Here is an 18,520-nt window from a genome sequence, read left to right on the forward strand (position 1 = left end):
AATTCCCTGTCAGTGAAAGGTTCATTATACAGGGTGTTACAAATAGGTACAGCCAAACTTTCAGGAAACATTCCTCACACACAAAGAAAGAAAATATGTTATGTGGACATGTGTCCAGAAACGCTTACTTTCCATGTTAGAGCTCATTTTATTACTTCTCTTCAAATCACATTTATCATGGAATGGAAACACACAGCAACAGAACGTACCAGCGTGACTTCAAACACTTTGTTACAGGAAATGTTCAAAATATCCTGCGTTAGTGAGGATACATGCATCCACCCTCCGTCGCATGGAATCCCTGATGCGCTGATGCAACCCTGGAGAATGGCGTATTGTATCACAGCCATCCACAATACGAGCACGAAGGGTTTCTATATTTGGTACCGGGGTTGCGTAGACAAGAGCTTTCAAATGCCCCCATAAATGAAAGTCAAGAGGGTTGAGGTCAGGAGAGTGTGGAGGCCATGGAATTGGTCCGCCTCTACCAATCCATCGGTCACCGAATCTGTTGTTGAGAAGCGCACGAACACTTCAACTGAAATGTGCAGGAACTCCATCGTGCATGAACCACATGTTGTACCGTACTTGTAAAGGCACATGTTCTAGCAGCACAGGTAGAGTATCCCGTATGAAATCATGATAACGTGCTCCATTGAGCGTAGGTGGAAGAACATGGTGCCCAATCAAGACATCACCAACAATGCCTGCCCAATTGTTCACAGAAAATCTGTGTTGATGACGTGATTGCACAATTGCGTGCGGATTCTCGTCAGCCCACACGTGTTGATTGTGAAAATTTACAATTTGATCACGTTGGAATGAAGCCTCATCCGTAAAGAGAACATTTGCACTGAAATGAGGATTGACACATTGTTGGATGAATCATTCCCAGAAGTGTACCCGCGGAGGCCAATCAGCTGCTGATAGTGCCTCTCATGCTGTACATTGTACGGAAACAACTGGTTCTCCCGTAGCACTCTCCATACAGTGACGTGGTCAACGTTACCTTGTACAGCAGCAACTTCTCTGATGCTGACATTAGGGTTATCATCAACTGCACGAAGAATTGCCTCGTCCATTGCAGGTGTCCTCGTCGTTCTAGGTCTTCCCCAGTCATGAGTCGTAGGCTGGAATGTTCTGTGCTCCCTAAGACGCCGATCAATTGCTTCGAATGTCTTCCTGTCGGGACACCTTCGTTCTGGAAATCTGTATCGATACAAATGTACCATGCCACGGCTATTGCCCCGTGCTAATCCATACATCAAATGGGCATCTGCCAACTCGGCATTTGTAAACATTGCACTGACTGCAAAACCATATTCGTGATGAACACTAACCTGTTGATGCTACATACTGATGTGCTTGATGCTAGTACTGTAGAGCAATGAGTCGCATGTCAACACAAGCACCGAAGTCAACATTACTTTCCTTCAACTGGGCCAACTGGCGATGAATCGAGGAAATACAGTACATACTGACGAAACTAAAATGAGCTCTAACATGGAAATTACGAGTTTCTGGACACATGTCCACATAACATCTTTTCTTTATTTGTGTGTGAGGAATGTTTCCTGAAAGTCTGGCTGTACCTTTTTGTAACACTCTGTATAACTCAGGGTTATAGACAGTAAATGAAGGTTCGCAGGAGAGCTTCTGTAAAGTTTGGAAGGTAGGAGACGAGGTACTGGCAGAAGTAAAGCTGCGAGGACGGGGCATGAGTCGTGCTTCGGTAGCTCTGTTGGTAGAGCACTTGCCTGCTAAAGGCAAAGGTCCCGAGTTCGAGTCTCAGTCAGGCACACAGTTTTAATCTGCCAGGAAGTTTCATATCAGCGCACACTCTGCTGCAGAGTGAAAATATCGTTCAGTATTTATGTAAGTTTACCATACTTCACAAGTGATATTTTTTCAATTATTTCTTTACCTGTTGCCTTTCTCAAAGGATATAAACCTGAAAGATTTTTGAAAACACTTGCAAAACAAAAATATGACCAAAGCCTCCTAATTTTTTGCAATGGACCATAAAAATCTACAAGCAAAGTGTCTTTTAGTTCATCTGGTTGGATATTTTGCTGTGGTAACCTGCTGGTCTGATTATTCGCCTATACGTTGCGACATCTCTAACACGTCTGTATTCTATGGTATACTCTTTTTATCATCCTATCAGAACAGGTTCTCTCCATTCTGCCACACATTTTCTTATACTTACATGCCCCTAACTTAAATGGCATTTTATAAAGTTTGGCAATTTGGTATTTGTCCTTACCCTCCAACTTTTGCTTTATTATTCCTATATGCCATCTCTTTTGATACCTCCTCACGTTTTGCCGTAGATCTATAATTTTCTTTTCTTCAGGGATTGCTTTAAAAAAATGTTTCCAAGCATGTTGAGAACAACATGCTTGGAAATATGTCCTATCTTATCATCCCAATCCTCTCTTATATGTACTATGCACAGTGCATCTGGCATGTTATTTTGTATTCCTTTAATGTATATTATCTAAAATTGTAACTTTTGTAAGTTCACTGTCCACCGAGTTAGTCTCCCATGAGCCAATTCGAGTTTCTTCAGGAACACTAATGCTCTATGCTCAGTGTACACACGTCATATGCCTCCTGAAATAGATACTAAGCTTTTGGAAACCTCAGACTAAGGCTAGGTGCTTTCACGAATTCTTTATGTACCTAGTCAAATTCAAGTTGCAAATGCAACTGGCCAAATATCTTTGTTCTTTTCATCAGCAAACTTTAAAAAAGATGACTCTTAAACCATACCCATTTCTGGCTGTACTGCAGAAATGCCTGCTCAGATCTGAATGATGTAATGATATAATACATATTCTCTAAATGCTTCTTTTAAATTCTCTTATGCTTCCTGACATCATTCTATTCTTATTTTTGCTTTGGGCTCAGTAATCTGTCCAAATTTGGATAGTTTTGTAAGAGCTACATATCCCTAAAATGACCTGGGTTGTTTTCTGTTCTTTGATTTTGAACTTTCATGGCCTCAATTTTTTCTGGGCAAGGTTTCACACCTTCAGAGGTATGCAGCCACCCCAAAACTTAATTTCTCTCTACACAAATTCTGTTTTTTTCTTCAATGTAAGAAGTCATTTCCCTTTCCTTAATGCTTGAAATGATGTTAAGCAACTCACAATGCTCACACCATGTGAATGTGGCAATAAGTCATTAAAATACACAATTTTTTCGCATCTCTCACTATGTGTACTTCTTTTTCTCTTTCACCAACAAAAGATTTACATATTAATTGGTAACGCTATTGTACCTCAATCCAACATTCTTCCAATTTTCTCTTCTACAGCTCCAATTTGAGGATGGTATGGAATACTGCTTTTCTGTAAATGGTTCATGCGATTCTACAACAAACACATTCAAAAATTTTAACTACACCTTGTTTCTCACAAAATACTGCTCTATTCACCCATAGTAGTTCTCTTCACTCTTGTCTGACATATTGCCACCTTCCACTTGAGTAATTACTGTTTCCAAGTCATCATTAAGCTCTGTCCATTTATTCAGCCCCATTCATCATTATTTTCTTCCTTCTCTATTTTTCCTCCTACAGATAGCTGACACGTTTAAGCTACCTACAGTACTGCTTAAACCCAGCACACTGTACATTGACACATACGTCTTCTGTTCTCAGTTCCACTGTATATTGACCACAATCTATAACAGCTCTAAACTCTCCCAGTAAAGCCATTCCAGTAGTTACACATACACACAGATTCATCTCTCCCCCTGTAACCCTTCACTATGTCTGGCATTACCATCTCCTTGCCACTTCAATTTCTCCTACTCTTTCCAAAAATTTATGGTAGATTATGGTTACTACCCATCAGAGCTGCTCTCTTGTTTTAGTATACTTTCTCCATCAATAAATTTATGGTATTCCTTCCTGTCCAGAAATTGTACAAATGTATGTTTTTTGGACAATTCTTCACAATACTTTTTTAGCGTTTTCCCTTACTGACAATGATATATGGGTTTACTTCTTACACACTATTACTACTGCTTCCTGCTTAGCTCAGGATCAGTATTTATCGAGAAAAATTTTTGCAAAAGCATCAAAATTTTCAAAACTTATATTGATAATTATTACTTTGGACCCATTTAATCACAACCAAATAAAACTTTTTTTTGTGCCACACGCATTTTGCCTTTGTTATTTTCAAGGTATTTTCAGTGGCCTGGAACACACATTTTGTTTGTACTATTCTGCTTTACTTTTGGACATTGTATGTAGGGGTCATAAGCAGTTCTGCCATTTTCTGCTTTTCATAGAACTGATATTGTTGCAACTGTTCATACCTTTTCTGTGTATTGCCATAAGTTGAACAGCAATATTTCCTTCATGAACTTTCTTTTCGAGTAACTTCATTTAATCCTGTATTGCAAAGGTGATCTATTATTTTTTCTACCTTTTCTCCAGCTTGTTGCTTATGTTCTCAGAAAACCTACCAACAATAAATTTCACCTTTGTCTTTGCCTTGCCTACCTTCTTCCACAGTCTTTTCAAAAATCTCCATTTTGGCTGCACCTCACCTCATTGTAGGATTCCACGAGATTGGCAACTAAAGACATGGTATACTGATATTTGGAGATTCTATGTTGGAAATAATGTCTTCAGATCAGTTATACATCTGTTGCAAGTAATGACAAAAATCCTCTACTGTTGCCGCTGTTATGAGCATGCAGTGACAGTGTGCACAAATTGAAATACAGGCACTGACAAATGTGGAGTATATTCCTCTATATAATGTCCTACTCTGTGGCATTCACGAAACGGTTTCAGTTCAGTGACTGGTATGACACACCTTAAAGATTATTCATATTAAAGCACAGTCCTTGAAGTGTTTGAAGTTCATATCGTGAACACACATTGTTTAACTTTCCACACAGTCAATCCAAGATTAGAAGTGCACCACACGTTTCACGCAACATTAATTGCCGACTTTCTGTAGTTCACATTGATACAATGCTCATACTAATTTACAAGGATTGACTGAAAAGTAATGCCACCACCTTCGTAACTCTTCAACAGTTGGCAGCATTGGTACGCAGCAGGTACTGGCTTGTTCCGTAGCCTCTTCTCTACAGTTCCACTTGGCAGGAAGCCTTAGCACTGAACAGTTTTGTTACAGTGTAAAGTACAGAACCCTGCGCAAACGGTCAGTCAATGCAATTTAAGCAATGTGCAGTCATTGAAATCTTAACAGGAGAAGGTGTCACCCCAAAGGAGATTCATCAGAAGTGAAAGCAGTTTATGGTGAGTGTGTTAATGTGAGTACTGTGCATTGTTGGGCGAGTAAGTTTAAAGATGTTGAGGCGGCAACATCTGACCTGCGTGACAAACAAAGATTTGGATGTCCTGTGACAGCAACCACTGAATTTCACAAGCAAAATGTTGATAGACTGATCCAGGACAATTGTCGTACCAATCAGAAACTGCAAGCACAAGCGACATTTCACAAGAATAGGTGGGTCACATTATTGCTTTCCTTGGCTATCTGAATAGCTGTGCATGATGGGTACCCCTGATGCTGAATCCTGAAATGAAAGTGCACAGACTTGAAATTTGCCATGAACTCCTCTCGTGCTACGAGAATGAAAACGCACAGTACTCACATCAACACAATCACCATAAACTGCTTTTATTCTCTGCTGTATCTGCTTTGGAGTGACACCTTCTGTCAAGAATTCAATGACTGCACATTGCTTAAATCGCATTGACACACTGTCTGCACAGGGTTCTATGCTTTACACTGTAACAACACAGCTGTTCAATGCTAAGGCTTCCCACCAACTGGAGCTGTAGAGAAGAGGCTACGGAACAAACCAGTACCTGCCACATACCAATGCTGCCAACTGTTGAAGAGTTACGAAGGTGGAGGCATTACTTTTCAGTCAACCCTCGTAAATGATTTATCCCTGTTCTCACGCATGAAAAAAAAAAAAAAAATCAACACAACAGTCACACCATCACATCAAATGTATGTTTCTCTTATCCATCGCTGCCATATCCCTTGATTGTTCAGTTTCGACAGTCGAAAACAGGCTTTGTCATAGAAAAGAGATACAAAAATACAGCGAAACATGTTTCAGTAGATGCACTATTTCAATATACTGACATTACTAAACATAATAAATAAAATACTGAAGGAAAAAATTAATATCAGCTGCCATTACAACTGTGCATTTTAGCCATCTACCTAGATTAAACACTATCAGCAGGTTTAATGCGTGATTTGGGGCTCAAGTAAACAGTAATAGCAAGCAAGAAGGCCAAAACCATCATAGGAGCCAGCTTGGTTTCAACACAATGCACGTTAACTTCCAAGGGTTGGAGACTGGTCATCAGTGAAATGTGTTTCTTGGAGAGCAAAACTGATCGCACAACAGGAAGATGTTTTTGTTATGTTCGGAAGGTGACAGTAATACCTACTTCAATTCCACAGAATTATCACATTAAAAGCATCCCGGTTAGGCATGAAGGGGGCCAAGGGGACCGGTCATACCTGAGGATCTCCATCACGGGTAAGGTTGCATTAGAGCAGCTTTGTCATGAGATTTCTTATTTTTCTCTGTAATTACTTTAGAGGGTAGGGACTCTTACAAGGGCTTATCTGCTGCAGGTGTAGAAACTGAAGAGGAGCAGGCAGACCTAGGATCTGCATTCTGTGGCTCTTTCAGACACTGGCTGGTGGTGGGTCACTGTTGTGTGGATTTCTAGGGGGTGAGAGAATACAGGTCCCCGATGATAGTGTTGCAGGAACTACAACAAAGGAAGGCCTACATCACCCATGGCCTGGCAAATAACCTGGCAAAAGTTGACACCACTGGGACACGATACAAGTGAGCATATTTTTTTCCAAACTTCGAAATACGAGAGGTGATCTTACCTTCCTGTATTTTTCCAATCATTAATTACAGTAGTACACTTTGGGGATTAGGAAGGGTGACTGTCTCCACAACTGATGGAGAAACAGCCACTTACAGCCCACAAATTGAGTTGGTCATACAGTGAGAAGACCAAAGTCTGAAGGACTGGCATTTCAAGCACAGTATGAGGGGTAGGAAATACAGCTTCACATCATTTTAGACAATTATTCTGAATTTCTCAGGCAGTGAGACCTCACTTTTAAAGTGAGGTTGAATGCCCCAGTGTCAACCTCGTTTGGTGGCCCTCAACATACGTGAAATATGAAATGGATCCCTTGTTGCTCCCAGCAATCTCATAGTTCTTCATCTATTTGCAGCATAATGTCCCTGTGAAAAACTGAATTCAATTACCATGCTCTTATGGGCTGTTAGAGTAACAGTGCATCACCAAGCTTTTTTGTACAGAACAGTAACCCTAAAGTAGGATTCGTTATTTTAATCAAAACAGTGTCACTTCAGAATTTACTAAGGGAAGAGGTTTATCCTAATACATTTTCAACATAATCCACATAGAATGTCAGCTTAGGAGGTCAAAAAGACCTTATATTTGTCAGAATGCAAATTGGGAACTGAGGGGAGTAAGTTTCTGCCATTCAGTTGGTTTTTCTTTCCTCCTATGGCATAGTCACAGAGGAAAAATTCTTATCTTAATCTGGACTGAAACTTCCAAAACACCTACACATCAACTGAGTGAGCAATCACCTAAGTCAATATTCAGTCACTTACCGCAATCACTTTGTAGTGAGTAATAAAGAGTGTTTCCAAAATTACTAAAATATTAATATTTCTCATGTTTACCATATAACAACAAATCTTGTTTCATGAAACCCTGTGCAATCACATCCAGTCATTCACTAAATGAGTTAACCATTATTTTCACTAAGCTGCTGGATGGCAAATGTTTATAGCTTAACTTCATATAGACTAAATCCATACGAATACAAATTGCTGTGTTCCACTGATGTATAGTACTTAGTCTGAACCTAAATGGTTTATACAGGGTGATCATTAAGTCCTGATTAACATAATATACACATGTATGTTCATTGTCAATTTATGTAGACATTTTCAATGCACTTTAACTTGGCCTCTCTCCATTTTGAAGCATTACTTCTGTCATTAAAGACTAGACCCGGATACATTATGAAGCAAATCTTGCTGAACAGCTGACACTGCATCTTGGATTCAAGCTCTTAGATCCTGTACATCTTAACTGTTTTGTACACCCTTGTCTTTATGTACTACTAAGTGAAGAATTCCAAGGGAGTAATCAAGTGAACAGGATGGACATAGTTTTGTTGAACCTCTGCCTATCTGTTCATATCTTTGATTTAGGTAGCAGTAAGCCCTTTCTATGAGAGTACAATGAGGGGTTGCTACATCCCATTGGGACACAACAGTGTAAGCAATGACTTCTTGCTGGGTGTGGTTCCAGGCATTGATCCAGCATATCAAGGTAAATCTTTCCTGTAACTCTTCTACAAAGATGAAGGGTCCATAAACTGTTGTCTTCATGAATCCGGGCCTCACTTTTAATGTGTGTGTTTGGATTCAGCAATAGCATGAGGTGGCTTGTTACTCCTTATGCAACAGCTACACTTGCTAACTTTGCCACAGATGTCGAATGTGGCCTCATCAGTAAATAAAATGTGATCCCTGAGATTGATTGTGTGCAATTTCTATCAAATTTTAACAAGACAGCTATTGAGCTGCATATATTCAGGCTAATTTGTGAAGTATCTGACTGTGGCATGCCTTTTTCTTTGGCATAAAATGTAAATCTTTCAAAATCATTGATTTTGACACATCACGCTTGCTGCTTAAACAACAAGTTGACCAATTCAGACTTCTTTCAGTCATTTCTCAGATTCACTAAACAGACTCTTGCGGCAGAGCTGGTCTTCGAGAACATGGTCGGTTGGCAATGTTTCCTATTCTTCAGAATTTCTTGGCAAATAACCAGATTTTTGTTCTTTTTCACACTGGCTTTAGAAATTTCTGAGAGAAACCCTTTTGCATCCCCAGATAAGATAAACCTAAAAAATTACCCATTAGCAACATTCTCTATCTTACACATTTTTCTTGATTAAAATAAAAAAGATCAGTAAGCACATCGTATCAGAAATCTATCGCAATTATGTATTACGTAAATATGTCCATTATTTCTTAGAAAAGGAAATGCAGAAAAAATGGCTGTACACAAATGAATCTATGACTGTAGATATTAAACTTTGAATTAATGTACATTATAATATAAAATCTACATTATTTGACTGTAACAACCATATTAGTCACTCTTTCAAACAGAAGGCAGATTACAGTTCAGTACCATGATAACAGTGAGGTCACTGGTAACTGAGCATGAGCTCACATTGAGGAAAGAAATTGGCTGTGTCCTTTTCAAAGAATCCATCCTGGCATTTAGCTTAAGCAATTTAAGTGTACACACAATAGTTGACTTTGGATGGACAGATGGGGATTTTACCCACCATCTTCTTTAATACAAGGCTGATATCTTACCACTATGCCATCTCTCTCAGTGCTGCAGGCTGTTGCAACTTGAGTGCCCACTTGCAGGTAGCCAGGTGCCTGCAGGCACAGGTGGGCAAACAACTTACGCGTGGAGAGTCAAGCAGTGGGGAGAGACAGCCTAAGCAACTGCAAGCCACGTGAGTGCACACAGGCAGGTGTGGGCAAACAGCTTGCACTTGTGATAGAACAATTGGAAACAATAGGCATTAGCATCATCTATCAGGTAATGTATGCCCGTGCTCCACGGGACATTGATTTAACAGCTTACCCTACTGTCACTGTAATAGGAATCCAATATACAAGTTGAAAGCTGTGTAATACAATGCTAATATTTTAGTGAACATGCAAGTTCACCTTTGTTAGCATTTTCCAGCATTAAATAATAGGGAAAACACAATTTATATTATATAACTTATTTTACTAGAACTTCAAGTAGGCTGTAACATATACAGCATCAATGGCTGTGTGTTACATGAAAAAAATATCTACAGTCAATATTTTTCTCCAGCATCAGGTTCCACAAGGACACAAAATTCAAAAATGTTAAGAAATACTACAAAACTGTTGCAATTAACAGAATTTTTAGACAATTTATTTCTGAAGTATGAATTTTAAATACATATCTTAAAATGCATGTAAAGTTACCTGCCAGAATTTGGAACACACAATTAACACTGTACGCTGATTATAGGAGCAGCATGTCATAGACAAGGCATTCAAACAGCGAATCTGTTTGCTCTCATTTTCATATAGAGGTTCTTGGGATTTAGTTTCTTGGCCCAACAAAGTCCAAACTTTCACAGTTCCAGTTGTAGTCAATGCCAGGACTACATCATCTACAATCAGACAAGCAAACAAATAATTTAAAGTCACTGCACACATTCTGTTCATCATCAAACTCAGTCAATTTCCAGTGAGTATATACACATGTACGCACAAAAAGTGCACAATTTGCAAGAAGTTTCATAAAACAATACTCAGTTATAACAACTTTAGCATTGTGCATGACATTTAGTTTTCTGTTATTGGAGTGATCTATTACTATTTATACTCATTCAGAATGGTTCACTGGTGTGACCAGCTGGTGCACCTCACCAGTCAGAGGTGCCAACAGTTTATAATACAACTACCACATCCACTCACCAACTCAGTGTTTGTGCCACTGTAGCTAGTTTGACAAGTGGTATGCCCTACTTTAAAGTTATCTTAGGTGCTTACAGAACAGTCTGCTGCACCAGAAATCAAAAAGAGAGGTTATGCTGCACTTTGCATGTTAGAAAGCAAGTGTATGTTACAGATTACTGCAGAGAATAATGCCAGCACAGAAATCAGGCTAAAGTGATTATTAAAGCTCCTGTAGTCACCTGGTCTACCACAATTTTGTGGGTATGGCCTTTTAATCACACTGCTCAGAAAATCACCAATAATGGTTGCAGAAAATCGACAGCAATGCAACACAATTGCACCTTAGAGGACACAGAAAACCTGTAGAAAATTTAAGACCCTAAACTATTTTCAATAGTCCTTTGTTATTGTTTTTTTTCCTTCTTCAGAATAATGCGTAATGAACTAAAACTTAATTCCCACTGTGAGCTTATGAACAGCTCTTCAGCACTGTACTCCATTGTCATTTTCAAACAGATAGCACATTGATTATATTCGCTTTCATTGTTTAGTAAGAGACAGCAGATAATTATAACATCTGATTGCATTAGTTACCTGATAAATATTAATGACAGAACTCTACCTCAGTTAAAATACTAAATAACAAGATTCTGTAACAGGTGTTACCATATAATGTCAATCTACAACCAAGTTTCAGGAAGTTAAAAAATCAAAATGAGTAACAACAAACATAATTCTGGGGAAGTCTAAACAGTAATTTCTTCTTAAATGAGAAAGTATATTCTGTTCAACTGAAACATATTTAAACTCTCCAAAGTATATGTTGCCTTAAGCCCACTACAACAAGTGAACTTTATTACCTAGATGGACCAGTGCCACCATTTTTACGCAGCTGCTGTAAGGAAGAGATGTTAAGTGGAGCAGAACAGCAGCCATACATTGCTTGGGCATACTACTACTCCTGAACGGCTGCAATCCAGGGGTAGTGTCCCATGATCATCTAAGCAGCTTAGGTGAGGTTGGAATGATTGAGAGAACACCAACTTTTCAGATAGAGGACAGCAACCATAAGCTACCCCTCAGCCAGCGAAAGCTGGATAATGTGGAAGTTTACTTAACGGGTTACAATCCAGAGTGGGAAGAGCCAAGGACAATATGAAGAAACATGGCTTCAGTGTTTCCACAGATCAAAATGTGCAAATAGTGTAATTACAGAAATCCACAATGCAATAAAAGTTGTATGAAAATTTTTTACAGCCTATGGTGGATATTTAAAGTGGTCTTAGCATTCGGAAATTGTGTCAAGGCTGTGGACCCACACATGGAGAAATCACTGGAACTTACTTGACAGACAGCACTTGTGTAAGATTATTCGTTCATAGAATAACCAGACTACTACTTGGTTATGTTACTGTAAACGTTAACAGAAAGCAACAACTCATTCTATCCTTTATTCTTCATAATGTGGACACTGAATTCATTGTATTCTGGATTAGGTCAGCCTTATTTAAAATTTCAGTTACAAAAGCAATTATATGTTAATAGTTGCTTAAATGAACTGATGTAAAAATTTACTTGACACTTGCCTTTTCTCTTGTTTGGACGAAGAACATGAACGGCACTTATCCAGTCAGGATTAACCCTTGATGACAGAGTAAAGAGAATTTCCAAACTAAATGGATCCATTACTAAAATTTCAGAATAATATCCATTGCAGAATAGACGAACGTCATCACAGCCTGACATATGGTATGCCTAAAAGCAAAAATAAATAAGTTTTTTTTAATTACCCACTCACATACAAATATGAAATATTTCCTGTGAGTATTTCAGTCTACATGTAATAGGAGTTCATAACATTAGGAAGCATAGTACAAAGCATAAATGTCTCAATTGACAATGAACAGAGCCTGTGAAAATCTCAATTTATGAGTTTTTGTCATAGTTATCTGTCAGGGTTTATCCTTTTCTTTAGCTATTACATATTTTGTGCAAGCTGAAAAAATGCATACGCAATAGGGTGTAATGTGCATACAATTACAAGAAAGGCTGAATGCTTAAGAAATACCACATTTTTCCAACAATACTGCAAAGCACAAGTGATAAACTTCTGCCCTACTTTGAGTAATCTCACTCCCACTTTTACTAAGGAGATAGTAGCTTAGCTCATTCTGTTCAACAACCTGTATTTTCCCAAAACAATTCTTTCACTGTCACAGGAAAGAAAAAATAAAATTCTACTTGAATAGTATGCATGTAGCAGTTATCTGTGGATAGTAATAACTGATTTTTAGGAAATTACTAGGAGTCGCAGACTTTCACTGGCTCTATCAAACAAAAAACTACAATGACAACACAATGAAATTAAAATGATGACTAAACTTAAACATTTGTCTAGATGGAAGGAATGATGGCAACCACTCATGGGCAATGACAGTGCTTATTACGGAAAATATTGAAAAATATATTAATTTGCCAAGCTTGTCAATGTGTCCCACTGTGAGCAGGTATACTAGAAGGGAGTCAATGTTGACACACAACTATAGATGAATATCACTCCTCTGCATGTGCCATAAAATAACATCAAGCATTATAGTGAACAGGCTCAATCCATATACAGCACAAGGAGGCTCAGGAAGCATAAGTCAACAACAGATCAAATATTCACACTAAGAAATACTAGATAAGAACTGAGAGCACAATCAGGATACTTCTGTAGGTTTATAGACTTCAATTAAGCATGGGAGGTGAGTTCTCAGAAACACTTGACATAAAAACTGTAGTGGGGCACAGACATGATACATCACCATGTTCAGCAATTTGGCACTCAACAACACCTTTAGGAGAGTAACACAAGAATGTGCAGGAGTCACCATAGGGGAAAAAAGATAAATGATCTGGCTTTTGCGGATGATATTACAGTGGTAGGAAAGAGCATGGAAGAAATGGAGAAAAATGGGAACTGTACTGATGGAAGAAGCTAAGAAAGTACGTAAACTGTTGTGGAAAGCCTATGTCCAGGATCTTGTTCAAGGACTTACGGCTGCCATTTTTACTATTTGAATGGTATCTGAAGTAAGCGATAGTTCAACATGAAAAGTAGCCTACTTTGCTTATGATGTATGGTATTATATTTTGGGGTAACTCCTCCCATTCTCAAAGCATATTTCTGGCTCAGAAACTGGCGATTTGGGCAATAAGTGGTGTAAGTTCACGAACCTCTTGTCGACCCCTGTTCATTAGTCTGGGTTTCTGACACTGGCTTCTCAAAATAAACAAATTATAATTCTTTACTGTCATTTCTTATTAACAATATCAGCTTATTCCCAAGAATTAGCAGCTTTCACTCAGTTAATATTAAGCAGAAATCCAATCTGCATTTGGAGCACACTTTCTTGACTTGTGCAGAAAGGCGTGCTGTATACTCCTGCATCATATTAAGTGTATCTGCTCCAAGGCAAAAAGCACTTTAGTGAGTACTAGGAGGGCTTGTGGCAAAAACTGGGGCCTAAGCCCCAGGGTTATGCACTGGATATACACCACAGTGGTTAGACCTAGGATTTCCTATGGGGTCGTAGTGTGGTGGAAGAAGGTAGAACAGCGGGTTGCTGCTAAAGAGGTTGCTAAGGTGCAGAGATTGGCCTGCTTAGCCATAACGGGCGGAATTAGCAGCACACCAACCGCTGCGTAAACGTTTTCGTCGTCGCCGGCGAATGCTGGTTTACAAATCACTTGTCAATGTGGACGGCACTCTTGGTGCTCCGACATCTTCTGCGAAGGGTAAAAAGAACGAAATGCCTCCACTTCACCTTTAGGTTAAGATGGAGGCAGCAGCTGGGGCACACAGACTTAAAACTGGCCAAAACTGGGTCTTATTCAGATATCCAGAATCACACACTAACATAGTGAGTGAGGTAAATATAGGTATGGCTGGGGAAATGCCCGCCGACTACATAACAACTCTGAACTGCTTCGACAAGCCTTACAACATAATAATTGGAAGTAGGGAGCAGTGAGAGAAAACAGTTCGACACCGTACGGGGGACATCATTTGGTTCAGCAATGGGTCGAAATCAGATCAAGGCATTGGGGCAGGGCTGTACGGGGTTCAGCCAAGACTGGAGAGCAGCATCTCGAGGGAAACTGGCCTCTGTATTACAAGCCGAAATTACTGCAATCAGGGCATGTGTGGAGGAGAATATGAGTAGGTGCTACAATGACCGTAGCATCTACATCTATTCAGACAGCCAGGCAGCCCTGAAATCATTGGCAGCTCCTGCAACAAGATCTAAGATTGTTGCAGATTGCCACAGGGCTCTGGTGGAGCTAGGGGGAAGCAATAGGGTGTACCTAGTGTGGGACCCTGGCCACTCAGGGATCTGTGGCAATGAACAAACTGATAGATTGGCTAGGATGGGGGCAACAACTCCATTTATTGGACCGGAACCTGTCTTGACAATCACCAAGGCTAAGATCAAATTAGAACTACGGAACTGGCTTAGGAAACAACACATAGGATATTGGACCAAGGTCCATAAACAAAAACATGGTAAGGTAATGATGCCCAAGCCATGTTTTAAAAGAAGCTCTGTAATCCTGGGATTGAATAGGAAAGAGATCAAACTCATGACTGGACTGATGACCGGCCATGGGAACTTCAAAAAACACCTACGCACAATGGGTATAATGGAAGAGGACCCTAAATGTAGGATCTGTGATGAGGGTGAAGAAACTGCATCACACCTAATCTTTGAATGCATGGCACTGGAGAGTAAAAGATACAGAATCTTCGGGACAACTAGACCTGAAGAAATTGTGTCTAACAAAAACTGGTAGAGGGACTCCTTGCACTATTGAGGGCACTGGTTGGCTTTACTTGATATGCAGGGAGTGATACCGCACAATAAACCTAGTTTCAGTGCGGGCAGTGGCGGGTTAGACCTAAGCTGTTTTAGCTCTCCTGTTAAAATCAATCAATCAAATCAATACTCCTGCATATATTTTGAATAAGCTACCACAAGAATTCAATAATCTTAGCAGTAATCCATGCACTTTCAAATCTAAACTGAAGAGTTGCCTCATGGGTTACTCCTATTCTGTCGAGGAGTTCTTAGAAAAGTTGAGCCGATTCCTGTGCTACACTGCCGATTGCATTTACACAAACTTAGGGCTCGTCCTTTTTTGGTTTCATAATTTTTTTTTATCTGTTATTACTTTTATGTTGTAATTTCATGTACTGACATTCCATGGCCTTGGAGATTTGCTCCTCACTTTGGTCCTATGCAACTAGACATGTAAAATAAATGAAAATAAAACAAAGTACACGGTAATAGGAAGAAGATCTCAGTTAGGACCAAACCATCTACCAATCAGGGACCTAACAATACAGGAGCTACAAAGATCATAACATCTAAATTACAATCCTGGCAGGCAAAATTAAGACTATATCAGACCATCATCAAACCAGCGAGACATGGACCTTGGGGGGAAAACTCATCACTTTTGAAAATAAAGTACTGAGAAAAACATATGGAGCAATGAAAGAAAACGAAAAGTGGAGAATAAGGAAAAACATATCTCAAACAATTATACACACTAACTGACACCGTAGTGAGTGTGAAAACTAAAAGACTCTGGTAGTATGGACATGTGAAGAGGCGCGGGGAGAACGCTGTAAAAAAGGCAGTGATGGATGGAGAAGCTGAAGAAAAAAGACCGCTAGGATGATCGAGAACGAGATGGAAGGATAATACCATGGGAGACATGCAGATACTGGGTCTAGGAGACGAAGATGCAGCTGACAGGAAGGTGTGGAAGACTGGAATGAGCAAGGCCACAGACTGGCTATGGTAGTGTGGCCAGTGTAAGCAAGCATGCACAGGTATTTGAGATCAGTGACGGAACAAAATGCTAAAATGTTTGTTTGGATTTTATATTACTTTTACTGTATTTGGTATGAAGATTAACTAACAGAATCATCAGCAATGTGGCCTAAGATCCAGGTTAGTTTGGAAGGTGACTGGTTATGAGTTGGAAAATGCAACAAATGTGATTTCTTTAATTTTTAACTTCCACTTTGTATCATGTGCTACAGAAACTGATTTATTGTTATGGAAAATAGCTTCAAATTTGGGACTGACTATTATTTGGGTATTTTGTTATTGTTGTCACTGTCTTCAGTGTAAAGACTCATTTGAATCAGCTCTCTATGTTACGCTATCCTGTTCAAGCCTCCATCTCTGCGTAACTACTGCAACTTACATCCTTCTGAATCTGCTTATTGTATAAATCTCTGTCTCCCTATATGATTTTTTTACCCTCCACACTTCCTCCAGTACTAAATTGGTGATCCCTTCATGTCTCAGAACATGTGCTACCAACTGATCCCTTCTTCTATTCAAGTTGTGCCACAAATTCCTCTTTTCCTCAGTTTTATTCAGAACCTCATTAGTTACATGATCTACCCATCTAATATTCAACATTCTTCTGTAGCATGCATTTCTCCTCTCGTCTAAACTATATATCATCCACGTTTCACATCCATATCTGGCTACACTCCACACAAATACTTTCAGAAAATACTTCCTGACACTTAAATCTATACTCGATGTTAACAAATTTCTCTTCTTGAGAAATGCTTTCCTTGCCATCATCACCAATCACATTTTATATCGTCTCTACATCAAGCATAGTCAGTTATTTTGCTGTCGAAATAGCAAAACTATGTGCCTCATTTCCTAATTTAATTCCCTCAGCATAACCCGATTTAATTCGACTACATTCCATTATTCTCATTTTCTTATGTTGATGTTCAAGTTAAAACTTAGTAAACAATGTAGTTTCAAGCAATAAGTGCACTTATTGACACTGTAGGACCATATACAGGGTGTTACAAAAAGGTACGGCGAAACTTTCAGGAAACCTTCCTCACACACAAAGAAAGAAAATATGTTATGTGGACATGTGTCCGGAAATGCTTACTTTCCATGTTAGAGCTCATTTTGTTACTTCTCTTCAAATCACATTAATCATGGAATGGAAACACACAGCCACAGAACATACCAGCGTGACTTCAAACACTTTGTTACAGGAAATGTTCAAAATGTCCTGCGTTAGTGAGGACACATGCATCCACCCTCCGTCGCATGGAATCCCTGATGCGCTGATGAAACCCTGGAGAATGGCGTATTATATCACAGCCGTCCACAATACAAGCACGAAGGGTCTCTATATTTGGTACCGGGGTTGCGTAGACAAGAGCTTTCAAATGCCCCCATAAATGAAAGTCAAGAGGGTTGAGGTCAGGAGAGCATGGATGCCATGGAATTGGTCCGCCTCTACCAATCCATCAGTCACCGAATCTGTTGTTGAGAAGCGTACGAACATTTTGACTGAAATGTGCAGGAGCTCCATCGTGCATGAACCACATGTTGCGTCGTACTTGTAAAGGCACATGTTCTAGCAGCACAGGTAGAGTATCCCATATGAAATCATGGTAACGTGCTCCATTGAGCGTAGGTGGAAGAACATGGGGCCCAATCAAGACATCAACAATGCCTGCCCAAACGTTCACAGAAAATCTGTGATGATGACGTGATTGCACAATTGCGTGCGGATTCTCGTCAGCCCACACATGTTGATTGTGAAAATTTACAATTTGATCACGTTGGAATGAAGCCTCATCCGTAAAGAGACCATTTGCACTGAAATGAGGATTGACATATTGTTGGATGAACCATTCGCAGAAGTGTACCCGTGGAGGCCAATCAGCTACTGATAGTGCCTGCACACGCTGTACATGGTACGGAAACAACTGGTTCTCCCGTAGCACTCTCCATACAGTGACGTGGTCAACATTACCTTGTACAGCAGCAACTTCTCTGACGCTGACATTAGGGTT

The 18,520-nt window shown here is 39.5% G+C and overlaps 1 protein-coding gene across 4 annotated transcripts in view; it reads right to left on the reverse strand.

Moving 5' to 3' along the window:
* LOC126249024 (WD repeat-containing protein 7) overlaps positions 1-18,520 on the reverse strand; it is a 363,427-nt gene that overhangs the window by 334,439 nt on the left and 10,468 nt on the right. For all 4 annotated transcript variants that reach the window (XM_049950629.1, XM_049950627.1, XM_049950628.1 and 1 more), the window contains exons 4-5: positions 12,207-12,375; positions 10,141-10,331 (exon numbers count right to left, since the gene is read on the reverse strand). In XM_049950629.1, the coding sequence (XP_049806586.1) occupies positions 10,141-10,331; positions 12,207-12,375 (360 nt within the window). The remainder of the gene's footprint in view (positions 1-10,140; positions 10,332-12,206; positions 12,376-18,520) is intronic.

The sequence above is a fragment of the Schistocerca nitens genome, chromosome 3 (assembly GCF_023898315.1).
Source record: "Schistocerca nitens isolate TAMUIC-IGC-003100 chromosome 3, iqSchNite1.1, whole genome shotgun sequence".
NCBI lineage: Eukaryota > Metazoa > Arthropoda > Insecta > Orthoptera > Acrididae > Schistocerca > Schistocerca nitens.